Below are 13320 nucleotides of genomic sequence, written 5' to 3'. Positions count from 1 at the left end.
TTCCCAAGCACTTATGCAGCTAGTGAGGAGGGTGCTGGAGCCCATCCCAGCTATGATAGGTTGAGAGGCAGGAAACAAACACAGGCAAAGTCTGTCACCGGACAGATCAGAGGCACAGGGCAGAAATGAATAGGAATTTCAAACTAGGTATCTGTGAAGTGACAGTGACTGGTATCTTAAAGTATTTTATGTACTGTACGTTTTGGACTTTAGTGAGGAAAACCTTGCCTCTGATATTTGTGAAAAAGCTTCTAATCCTTCCCGGATTCATATATTTCTTAATTTTTTTAATATATATAATATTATTTACAATGCTGTGCACAGGCAGTTTGACCCTGGAGGGTAATGAGCCTTGCCAACCAGCTTGGAGGTCTTGATACCGTCTTCTGTGCCGCTCTTAAACACAGCCTCATGATACATCTGTCCAGCGTGGCGGATTAACCTGCATGATAGCACGCCACCTCTGGTTTTGATTAGCCAGCTTCTACTGTTTATGATGAATGAAGCCCGTGAGCTGCTGCAGCTCCAATTAAAAATCCTTTGCTCCTGCACGCTACTGCATTTCTTTGTGCTGAGCAAGAAATGTCGTCAAGTCGTCTTCAGCCGTTACACTACCAGGACATCTGGAGTTTTACAACATATAGTTGTTGTGGTTCTCTCTTTTTTAGTAGGTTTCCTTGAATATAATGTTGAGAAGTCAGAGTTTCTGTCACAATCATGGTACCTTGTTAACTCTTTTGCATTTTATTTTGATGTATTTATTTATATATATATATATTTTTTGATCAATTTTTAATGCAAGGCTAACTTTTACATGTAACATGCAAATTGGAAATTCTGATAGGACAACTGCATTTGTGTGAATATTCAGGAATTGCATGCTCTCACAAATCAGCGCTTTCTAAATTGGCTCAGTCATTAAAAATTTGTTGATGCCTACTTTGACTTTGCAGGACTTCTGACCTTTGACTCTCTCGCTGACAGGTTCATCGGTGGCCCAGCTGAAGGCAGATGATCCTGAAGGCGAACCCCTCATCTATGGGGTTTCAGGAGAAGAGGCCATGAAGTATTTCGCTGTGACCAAAGAAACCGGTGTGGTCTGGCTTCGACAGCAACTCGACCGTGAGGTACAAACAAACAAACTCGTGCACACACATACTAAATGCTACACACACGCTCATACATTACCAAAGCAAATGCACCGGGTACAAGAAAAGACACACAGAACAATTTTGAAAATAGGATACGCGGCGTAAATTATCAAATGATGAAAGAGTCCCGAAAAGTGCAAAACAATGTGAGGGGAAAAGCACAAAGGACGTCGAGCTCAGAGTGGCTTCTGTAGCTCCTTTTTGTTTTCTGTCTCTGATTTTCTGCTCTGCTCCTTTGCTTTACATGTCTATGCAAATTTTGTGCTGATATGGATCTCTGTCTCCACCAGACCAAGTCAGAGATGCAGGTTGAATTCTACGTGAGTGACAATCAAGAGGTAAGAGACCGATTTGCACTGCGTTCATAGTTGTGACACATTTCTTCACACGCTGACATCCTGCATATAGCCTGACCTCATATCACACAGAGGCCTTGCAATCTGTCTCTTTTTCAGTCTCTCACTTTTACACTTACCCTTATTTCTCTTCCTCACATGACACCTGTCCGACTCAACACAGTATAGTTGCTGAAACAAGTGACATTCCACCTACTCTCCCCAGCGAGAAATCTGTCACACACCTGTCCTGTTTTCTTTGACTCTGAATCGTGGCTTTGTGTCACATTTACATTGACTCTTTGTCAGGAAACGTGTGGCAGTGGCTTTGGAACTATTTAACCAAGGTGTTTCTTTCCCCAGGTGGTCAAAGACACAGTTAACATCCAGATCGGAGATGTGAACGATAACGCCCCAAACTTCCACGGGCAGCCATACACTGTCAATATTCCAGAGGTGAGGATGCCCGGACATTATTTACCGATTGTACTCGAGTGGAAATGAGACTGTGATTTTATTCATTACTCTGGTATACATGAAAAAGAAAAGTCATCATATGCAAGACAATTTCTGTATAATTTGCTGGTTTTTTGAACATCAAAACAATGTCAAAGTAAACAAAAAACTTTTATTTCCAGTAGAAGAACATTTTCCTCTGGAATCTGTACTTCAAACTGATGAAAACTTTGGAAAACAAAGAGCTGCAATGAATTTTCAGAAACACTAAGAAAACATAAATAAAATTCACCTCACCGTCATGCCTATTGCAACAGCTGTATCTGCACAGTGGCTACGTCTGATTTATGGTGATCATCTCCTATTCATAGTGCATTTTTGTCTTTGCCATGCTGGAAATAGCAGTGTTTTGCTGCACCTGTGATCTTCCCACGATTTCAGGAGTTGTCTTCCAGCTAATGTTTAGAGAATGTGTACAGCCTCCTTTGCAGGGAAAAGAAAACTCCAGTGCAAACCTCAATCTCTATTCTCTCCTTTTTCTGTCCTCCCACTGAATCGGCTACCTTCCTTCTCAGCTCTCACTTCTTTCCATCTTTGTGTCTCGTCTATGCCCTCTCCCTCATCTAATCCTTGATATGAAGTAATTGCCAGAGTGGAGGACTTCAAACAGGGACTGAAATCCACACACACACACACAAACACATACACATCCACAAGTCTTGTTGTGTTTATATTGAGCACATACCCCTTTGTGAGTCTTCACCAAATCTTCAAAGCCACTGGCTTTTTCTCTCCCAATCCATAAAGTCAGGCAAATAAATGGGAGAAATAAGGACTGTTTAGACGAGGCTGTTTAGATCACCCACCAGGGAAGATTCTCTCAGGCCATTGCATTGAACCGCCACTAAGTTGTGTGGGACTCACTTATAGTCCACATGCAGACGTTTCAAGCTCTGCAAACAACAGGATTCAGTTTAGCCTTGAGAAAGCCATTAAACAGGGCTGCGTTTGACCCTCAGTCACTCACATACTGTTAGTTCCCTTGCATCACTTACTGAATTACTACTGCTGTCAATCCTGGCATCCTATTGATTAAAAAATTTAAGCTTATTTGTTTGAGGCTACAGAGAGTGGAAATAAATCAGACTCCAGTGTAGTCCCAGGCAGTACATACATCCGAGTTTTCCCCAGCATTTCTTTACATTGGAAATAGTGTAAGCCTGTAAAGTGAGCCATCGCTGAAAAGAAAACATGCAAACCATGTGTGTGTGTGCAAACACAATGTTAGACTAATGCAAGTGAAATATGTTTTATCACACATCTCAGTGAACTAAACTGCGTACTTTGCTCGACAAAATGAGACACTGCAATTTCATTCATATTTTCACGACTGCGTTGCAATCACAATGCAGCACACAGTCCAATCTGTACGCACAGAGCTCTTTATTAAGCCGCTCTCTTTTCCACTTAAATCCTTTGCCAGTTTTGGCAACTGTTTTCCTTCATTTCAAGTCAGCCTCTTCCTCATTTTGCCCTGTTTCTCCTTCCTCTACCCTTTTCGCCACCTTATATTATTTCTCAGCAACTTTAGTTACCTGCATTTTTATGGCCTCATTACTTCCGTGACCCTAGGCGACCTTTAGCGGGCAAAGCAAACATGCTGCAACATCACTTCATCATGCTGTCACTCACTGGACATGCCACAATGACTGCGGGTTAAAGTGCCATCAGCGCATCAAAGGAGAAGATGGGAAACGGCGATGAGTGTGGAGGATGAAAGAGTGGCAGAAGTAACAAAGCAGAGGCGACAAACAAAGGATTCAAACAATGAGATTTACCGCAAGTGACAGAGAACGCAGGACGGAAAGAAAAGACCAGAAACAACACAAAGATTCTCGTGGGTTTTTCGAAGAAATAGGACAGGAGGTGTTATGAAGTGAGGCTCGACGGCACTGTCCAGATGAAGCAATGTGAGTGGCAAGGTGAGCAGTGCAGGAGGCAGAGTAGCAGAGAGTGTGTGTAAATGTCATTTTAATTTGTAGAGCCATAAAGAGGGTGAAGGGGAGCAGGTGGGCTGCTAGCATTCCCTCTGTCAGTGCTAATGAGCTCGCCAGATTTACAGCATCCACACAGTTAGGCAGCCAGCAGCAGAGACCGGATACAAAGAGCGACAACTATTACCTAAAATAATGTTTTGATGGAACAGCAGATGGGCTACAACACAAATCCATTACTGGATGAGAAGGCAGAGTGAACGTACAACACACTGAGAAGCATTTTTTCACATTCCCTAAACTCAACAAATAGTCCTCTATAAAGGGAGCCCTCTGTTGACAAGCTCAAAAGCTTTTGCTGAGTGTGCGTCTGTGCAGCACCGAGATCTGAGCAATTTGGAGCCCATCCGTTATTTAAAGACCAACCTTCCCAATACCTCACACACTCCTCAGCTCAGCTGCCTGACCCTTACACTCACCCACCGGGAGCCGGTCAGTGCCACTGAAATAATATCAAACGCCACCAGAAACAGCTTCTGTTAAGTGCGCCCAGTGTGTGCCACCTCCTGCTGTTCAGACAATCCTTGTTCTTGAACACAGCTTCCTTCTTTTTTATTTTTTTAGTCATTTATTCTCATCTAATCCTCGTTCTCTCCAGCATTTTTTTTGTCATTCTCGCTTACGCACACACACACACACACACACACACACACACACACACACACACACACACACACACACACACACACACATATATATATAACACCCAGCACGCCCCTGCGGGCGGTTTATCCTTCAAGCTCGGGTCCTCTACCAGAGGCCTGGGAGCTTGAGGGTCCTGCGCAGTATCTTAGCTGTTCCCAGGACTGCGCTCTTCTGGACAGAGATCTCCGATGTTGTTCCCGGGATCTGCTGGAGCCACTCGCCTAGCTTGGGAGTCACCGCACCTAGTGCTCCGATTACCACGGGGACCACCGTTACCTTCACCCTCCACATCCTCTTGAGCTCTTCTCTGAGCCCTTGGTATTTCTCCAGCTTCTCGTGTTCCTTCTTCCTGATATTGCTGTCATTCGGAACCGCTACATCGATCACTACGGCCGTCTTCTTCTGTTTGTCTACCACCACTATGTCCGGTTGGTTAGCCACCACCATTTTGTCCGTCTGTATCTGGAAGTCCCACAGGATCTTAGCTCGGTCATTCTCCACCACCCTTGGGGGCATCTCCCATTTTGACCTCGGGACTTCTAGGTTATACTCGGCACAGATGTTCCTGTACACTATGCCGGCCACTTGGTTATGGCGTTCTATGTATGCCTTGCCTGCTAGCATCTTGCACCCTGCTGTTATGTGCTGGATTGTCTCTGGATAGTGTAGTGGTTAAACTACACGCCTTTGGAACAGAGGATCGCAAGTTCGATTCCTGCCTGGGGCGTCTGTATCCAGTAAGGGTCCTAAGGCTAGACCCCCTATGCTAAGCAAGCCTACCGCAGACATGAGCGAGACAGATAAATATGAAGGCATGCCGGCTCGGACGTCGCCCGGATCAACAAGGTCCGCGTCAGGTGTTGAGGAACCAGGGCACCCTGACGAAAAGTGGGCTACTGGAACAAGAAGGCATTGGTGGGCAAGGGACGAAAACAGGGCGTTGTTGGAATGCTACTACGCAAGTAACCCCGGCGGAAGAGGCTACATGAATAGGATGAGGGACATATATATATATATATATATATATATATATATTTATTAGGGGTGCAACGATATTGAACCGTTCGATACAGTGCTTTCGGTTCGGTACGCATATGTATCGAACAATACAACATTTGTAATTTATTTTATCAACTTTCCTTCTGACGATGCTGTCTATGTTGAGCGCTCAGTGAATCTGCGTTCGACTACTCCGCCTAGGCTGCACTGTCGAGCGCAGATCTACTGAGCGCTCCACACAGACAGCATAGTCAGAAGGAAGAGCGCAGGGCAAGCTAGCAAGACAGAAGTTAAGCTCTCCTTGCAACATGGACCTCCCCCACCCTCATTTAGATCTGGCGTTTGGAATTATTTTGGTTTTCATGTGACGTATGACCCTGAAGGTAAGCGCGTCATGGACTAAAGTAAAACAGTATGTTGGATGTGCCATGCAATGCTCAATTACATGGGTGGGAACTAGTGTGTTAGCGCAGTTAGCTCGTTAACGTGTTGGCCGTCTAGCCCCATGCACGGGGCGATCGGCGGTAGCTCGTTAACCCTTTAAGACCTACCATAGAACCAAGTTCGCCAGAGCTTATATTATATTTTTACATGCTGTGGAGCCATTTTTGGGAGCATTTCAAGTTGCTATACATCAATACAACCATTATAGCCCAAACTTTAATAATATGTCTGCATTAGGTGCATAGTAATTACATAAATTGCAAAAAAGTGCAATAAACTACAAAAAAATTGAAAATCGTTTTTGTTTTTTTAACATATATTTCTAGTTAGAGAAATTTAAGAGGCTTATCCCTCAAAACTGTAAATACAAAAAAGTTACACAAACTAGTTTCCCACCACAGGAAATTTATTTTGAGTGTCTTCATAGTTTTATTTTTGAAATACACCAATTTTTATATACTGCAGGAAAAACGAAAATAAATATTATAGTGCAAATTTGCAAAATAACAGCATATGCATCAAAATAAACTATTTCCAGCAGTGCAATATGAGTCTTAAGCATCCCAGAAACGACACAGAAAGTCATAAAGTCAAACATAACTTTTTAAAACACATAACAAGTAAAACACAAGCTCATAAGGCCCCGATCGTAAAAAACTACATTTCCGCAAAATTACGTCACTTCCGGTTTCGGGCAGGTCATGCGGTCATGTGATAGTTCGCGCTGATGGACGTAGGAAGTGTTACAAACAGCTGATGGATCGGCGAAGCGTGTTTCTGGAATATCATGGTTTTTGTTGCTGCAAGTGATTTTTATGCAGTTTTTGCAAAGCTATATGTGGAAGGAAACTGTGACCTAGGACAAGCTGATGGCATAAGATGTAAGTACAACTCCTCCGGTTTCATATGCAAAAAAAATTATTGCGCTAGCTTACTTGGTTGCAGAGCTACCGGGATTTAAAAATAGTTACGCAAAACAGAGCGTGCCCGCTCCGATCGGCTGTAAAGGGTTAACTGAGATTTGCCATGTTGTGGCGTTAAGGTCATTTCAACGAGATTAACCTGAAAGCACTAGTGGGAACACAACGAATATGACTGCACATTTACGCCGACATCATCCTAGTGCAAAGACAAAAACAACAAGCATGCTACTAACTTTAGCCGAGTCATTTAGACAGCTGTTAGCACGTGATTCTCCTTATGCTGCTGAGAATATAGCCCAGAAGAAGCGGATAGTATAGCTTTTATTTTGGAAAGAGACATTTCTCTGTAATAAACTCTCTTTTCCAAAGATGAGTGATTCCTCAATCAGATACAGGGCTTGCAATATCGCTAGCCCGACGTCCTGGGGCTAGCGATTTCTCTCTTCACACACACACACCAGGCAGTCCCGCTACACACATCCCGAATACATTTCCCATCAGGCTTCATCCTTAAAGGGCCATGCCTGTAACACAGGGCTTGCAAAATCGCTAGCCCGACGTCCCGGGGCTAGCGATTTTTCCAGTTGGGCTACCAAAATCTATCTCTTCCCTGCCCGTCGGGCTATTGTAGGAAAAATATATGTCAATGCTTTTGCATTCTTTCGGAAATGTAGCTGGGTAATTATGTCATTGGCATCGGTGAGCCTCTGTCAATATGTGACATATTGAAATCGCGTTTGAATTTGCGCTTGTTTTTTTGCTTTCACTTTGCAATCGTGCGAACTGTGTATAGAGAGCGACAGCACTGATCTGTGAGTGATGATAATTTGTGCACCAATTCCTCTGACATCGTCTTATTAATCGTTAGCTTACTATGCAAACATGACAAGTGAAATCTCCCGCAGCTTACACATGTGAGAGGTTGATCGCGCAGAGAATCGCTGAGCTTATGTGAGTGAGTGTGTAAAAGCATTTCAGTTCTGCTGAGCCAAATAAGACAGGTCAGGGTGAAGAAGTGACAGCCAAAGAAAAGCTTACCACAAAACGGAGAAGTTATGACAAATCAGACTATAAGGCAAAAAGAAAGTGCAGCTTTATGGTTTCATGGACAAAAGAATTTCTGTGGCTGCGATATGACGAGCTAAATAACCAGGGCTGCACATAAGTGGTCCGCAGGTGCGCATTCGCTGTCAAAATAAAAAACACGCACAAGGGTTAGGGTTAAATTTAAAAACTGTACTTTTGAGTTAAAATATATATTTATAATTTTAATAAATGACAAATTAAAAAGGCATGAACATTTTTTTGTATCGAAAAAATATCGAACCGTGACACCAAAGTATCGAACCGAACCGTGAATTTTGTGTATCGTTGCACCCCTAATATATATATATATATATATATATATATATATATATATACACTTCACACAGATACATTTATTCAGAGTTTATAGCCATTATCTCTACTCAGTTTCCAATGACCCCTGCAAAGCATCACTATAGTAAAATGTGCTTTTTTTTTTATTTTGGTTGAGCCCTCCACTCACAATATTGCAGAATTCAGATAGCATATCTTTTTCGTCCTCTAGTCAATACTCTCATTCACCCCTCCCTACAGTAAATATGCAATGCAGTGGAATCCTGTCTTGGATAACGCAGTAATGATGAACATGAGATTGTATAGCCGACTTCTGACCAGCGCTGTAATGCGGTGCATAGATGGATTAAACGTATTGGCAAACAAGCAGACAGGCAAGAGGCTCCTAGTGATATATACCCAAACTTTATCTGTTTACTGTCTCTCAGGTATGTCAGGCAGGTGAGCAAATCCCTCCTCAGCCTCTATTTTCTATCAGCCATATCTCAGTGTCCCTCTCTAACCTACGGTAATCTCTGATGAACTATGGCTGATGATATAAAGCAGAACAACCCAAGGTGGAAACCCTTCAGGTGAAAGTCAGACATCTAAAGAAAGAAAAGCCCTCCATTCTGGCGAGTTGCTGTGCCTGTTTTTGTTTCTTTTCTTTTTTATAGAAATATACTATTAGGACTCATTCTTAGAAACTCTAGCTAGACAAATATCTATCTGCTTTCTCATATTTTTGATTAATTAGAGGGTTTTACCTGTTTATGCGTTTGTTTTATAAACGTGTGGAATTCAAATCTTCATTGTTTTAGCTTTCCGTTGTTGGCTACTACTTTCTCCCACAGGTTTGAGATGGATAGCATGAAGACATTTCACATGCTAAACACACAAACACAGAGGCAAATGCACTCATATTTTAGATAATATTGGCAGAGGGTGTTTGAGAGCTCCTATTATGCCTGCGAATGAGCTGTTTAGTGCTTGATGTAGGCTTTGGCAGCAAAGCAGAGGCACCTGCTATTTGATGTGCCCTCTGTCGCTGTCAGGTAGAACATAGACAAATCTGTTATATTCCTTTCTTCTTTGCCTTTGTTCACTTCTGAAAGCTGAAATTCAATCTCTACTATTTTATCACCTTCTGCCCTGTATCTTAGCGGGTTGCAGCATCTGAAGGTAATTTGTTTACCAGGTAAGAAAAAAATATCTTAGCCTAAAAAGCAAATACAGTATATGGATGCCTTATATCTTTACATTTGCAAGGTTGTCTGAGAACTTGAAAACAAAAGTCTTGCTTGTTGTGAAATACATTTCTTTTGAAATTATCCTCATGAAATATGTGTTACTGAGTGTTTACATATCCCACATATGCACTGCACGCAAACACAAACACACTGCACAGAAACACACACCTGCTTTCGATATGAAACTCGCAAACTCACTCCCTTTCTCTTTCATTTTCTCCCCCTCTCTCTCTTTTTACCTCCTAAAAGTCGGATTTGGCCCATAATTATATTAGTATCATCTCTCCTGGTCTCTCCTATGGTGAAATTGAATCTAGTGGTTACAGAGCTGAGTGGTGGCTGGTTGACAGGCGCAGGCCTCGAAGAGAATTCTGCTTGACACTAAGACCCTGAGCCCCATAGGGAGGGATGGAGGGATTTATGAAGAAAGAGGAAAAAAATGGATAAAGTGAGAAGGTTAAATGGGAAGCAGTCAATATTTTACTCACCTAAGGCACCATTTATAACTTTCCACTTTCTACAGTTTTGGTGCACAGAATCTAATCCTAGGGAAACGTTGTACGTCCCCATTTTTGGAGAAGAAATGGGATGCTGTTCGAAATGTAGAGAAAAACCAAAAATGATTTCTAACCACGTAAAGCCTTTGGCGCAAATAGTATAAAGTCCGCTTGAAAATCTCGTAACTAATTAAGCAGAAAGGCGATGAATAATATGACTGGCAGTGTTGGGGTAATTGTTACTTTTCTTAAAAGTAGTGCAGTACATTACCTAATTACTCACCAGAGAAAGTCATTCATTACACTGCTCATTACGTTACTCTCTTGTTAATCTATAAAATGACCTGAAACACATTGGCTCATAATGATGTTATACAAACAGACTGTCCCAGACCCTATCGTAATGAGGACACACATAGGACCTATGAACACAAAACCGACAATAAACCGACAACGCAACGATCAAAACCAGCCTAAAGACACTTCAGTTGACACAGTGGTTCTATTTCAGAAACATAAACAGGACTGCTCGTCACTGCTGTTTTTTACCTGTTGAAGTTCAGGCTCTGGCTGGTGGGCCGGGGTGGGAATGCACTCATCTTTATCACTCTGGGTTCTTGGCTAGCTTTGCGTTAGCTCGCTGTCTGTGCAAATGCTTTCAGCGGACTTGAGTTCTGTCAGCAGTATAATGCAGTCGTCTCCATCTTGAACACAGTTTGCGCTTTACCATCACTCTCTTGTCCTTAAAGTAAGTCCATATCTCTGCAGTAGACTGCTCCACCATTTATTTTCCTGCCCTCACACACATCTGACATCAGTTGACTGTAGCACAACCGCGCAGAAGAAAAAAAACGTGTTTTTTAATTTGCCCAATGTGCAGATAGGGGCAGAATCTTTGTTACTTTGTTACTTTGCAAGTAACAACATAATTGTATCTGTAATGTAATGACAAAAATTAGCACGTGGCACATTAATACGCCTTACACCCAACACTGAGGACTGGGTGTGGGGAGTGGAAAATTGAGATCTATGTTTTGTCCTCTGTTGTCAGCTAACAGTTTACATCATGCCTACTTTTCTGAAGTGTTGCAATAGGTAAGCTGAACTTCATGTCTGCATTGCTCATTCTGAATGGAATAGGTTCTTTTCTTTTTTGACTGATTAATTTTTAGACTTCAGTGAGCCTTTCTGGACAAAATAGCTACTTAAGGGAGTTGTCAGAGAGATTGTCGAGCCTGTACACCAATTTTTTCCCGCATCCTTTCCAGTCCAAGGGTTAACACAACACATACTGCCAGGGCATCACATACTCTGCCATTCGTGAAGGTAAATCACCTTCTCTTCCTCTCTTTATCTTTCTGTCATTTACTTTATCCCGCTGAGCATGAAGAGCACCTTGATTTGTGTGCTACGCAGAGATGGGTGGAGAATTTGTCTGTCAAAAAAAAGGGAGGGCTCATGTTTGCGAGTGACCATCGGAAAGTGTATTTCGGGGAGAGGGAGACAAGGGGAGAGAAAAAGCGAGGAGTAAAGAAAGTAAGGTGAGAGCACACAAGGAAAGCCTGGAAAGGGGCAAGATTGAAGGGAGAGGGAGAACGGTGTGCACTCCCAAAAGCCATTAAAGTTTGATTCACCCACTCCTCACTCTTTGAATAAATCAACCTGTCGTTCCCTCTCTCCCTTTCTTTCAAGTCTGTGGTTCCCACCTCTCTGTGCCCACCCCCACCCTGCCTTTGGCACTCTCCTTCTCTCTAACACTCCGTTAGCAGAATTGTGAATTCTGACGAGTTTTGCCAACATAAAAGACAGCTACGCATGTTGTCAGTCCCTCCATATTTTGTAGCTGCTTGTGTTAATGTTTATGTGTGTATAGGAGACAGAGGAAGATAGAGTGCTAGCTCTCATGGCACTTTTGTGTTTTTTAGACCTTTCAAATACACGATTTAATCTGACAGCATCTGTACGTGTTGGCTACATGTATGAATGAGCACCCCGGTGTCTTTTCCATAAGTACTTATCTCTTTCAACACAGCACATTTAACGGATCGGCACAAAAGATTAGACCAGTCTGATCTATAATGGGACGTGTTTGTGTGTAGTGAGCGCTGATGTTTGTTGTCACTTTTGAGTTGTTCAGCTCACTTAAAAGTTTGGTGAATAGGATATGCCGCAGAAATATGGGAAAATATAGATTTTTGTCCATCATGTAGTAAGAAAATTTTTACTTAATTCAACCACATCATTTGTTGTACCGTCTAATCTACGGTGTATGACAAACGTTCTCCATCACTGGATGAATGAAACTGTGAGACACATTGCCGTGAAAGTCACCTACAGAGTTTGGCCACCATGTGCCACGACGACAGCGTCGTCTGAAACTCTGTGTGTATATATATATATATACATATCTACTAGGGGTGCAACGATACTCGTATCGATATTGAACCGTTCGATACAGTGCTTTCGGTTCGGTACGCATATGTATCGAACAATACAACATTTGTAATTTATTTTATCAACTTTCCTTCTGACGATGCTGTCTGTGTTGAGCGCTCAGTGAATCTGCGTTCGACTACTCCGCCTAGGCTGCACTGTCGAGCGCAGATCCACTGAGCGTTCAACACAGACAGCATGGTCAGAAGGAAGAGCGCAGGGCAAGCTAGCGAGACAGAAGTTAAGCTCTCCTTGCAACATGGCAAATTGAACCTCCACCACCCTCAGTGGCGTTTGGAATTCTTTTGGTTTTCATGTGACGTATGACCCTGAAGGTAAGCGCGTCATGGACTAAAGTAAAACAGTATGTTGGATGTGCCACGCAATGCTCAATTACATGGGTGGGAACTAGTGTGTTAGCGCAGTTAGCTCGTTAATGTGTTGGCCGTCTAGCCCCATGCAGGGGTAGCTCGTTAACGGAGATTTGCCGTGTTGTGGCGTTAACGTCATTTCAACGAGATTAACGCTGACAGCACTAGTGGGAACACAACGAATATGACTGCACATTTACGCCGACATCATCCTAGTGCAAAGACAAGTGGAAGCAGACAAAAACAACAAGCATGCATGCTAAAAACTTTACCCGAGTCATTTAGACAGCCGTTAGCACATGATTCTCCTTGTGGGGACCTGATATGTTTAATATTGTGGCGAGCTCAGACAACGAGGAGACGGAGGTGTCGTTTGGTTTTGCTTCCCGTGAGCTAGCCAGGG

At 42.7% G+C, this 13320-nt stretch overlaps 1 protein-coding gene across 3 annotated transcripts in view; it reads left to right on the top strand.

Moving 5' to 3' along the window:
* The window catches only part of cdh23 (cadherin-related 23), a 195409-nt gene that overhangs the window by 47478 nt on the left and 134611 nt on the right, over positions 1-13320 (top strand). For all 3 annotated transcript variants that reach the window (XM_026191131.1, XM_026191130.1, XM_026191134.1), the window contains exons 4-6: positions 985-1127; positions 1442-1489; positions 1850-1942. In XM_026191131.1, coding sequence (XP_026046916.1) covers positions 985-1127; positions 1442-1489; positions 1850-1942 — 284 coding nt within the window. The remainder of the gene's footprint in view (positions 1-984; positions 1128-1441; positions 1490-1849; positions 1943-13320) is intronic.

This window comes from Astatotilapia calliptera, chromosome 13 (genome assembly GCF_900246225.1).
Source record: "Astatotilapia calliptera chromosome 13, fAstCal1.2, whole genome shotgun sequence".
In the NCBI taxonomy this organism is placed as follows: Eukaryota; Metazoa; Chordata; class Actinopteri; order Cichliformes; family Cichlidae; genus Astatotilapia; species Astatotilapia calliptera.
This window is presented reverse-complemented; position numbering and strand designations above follow the sequence as displayed.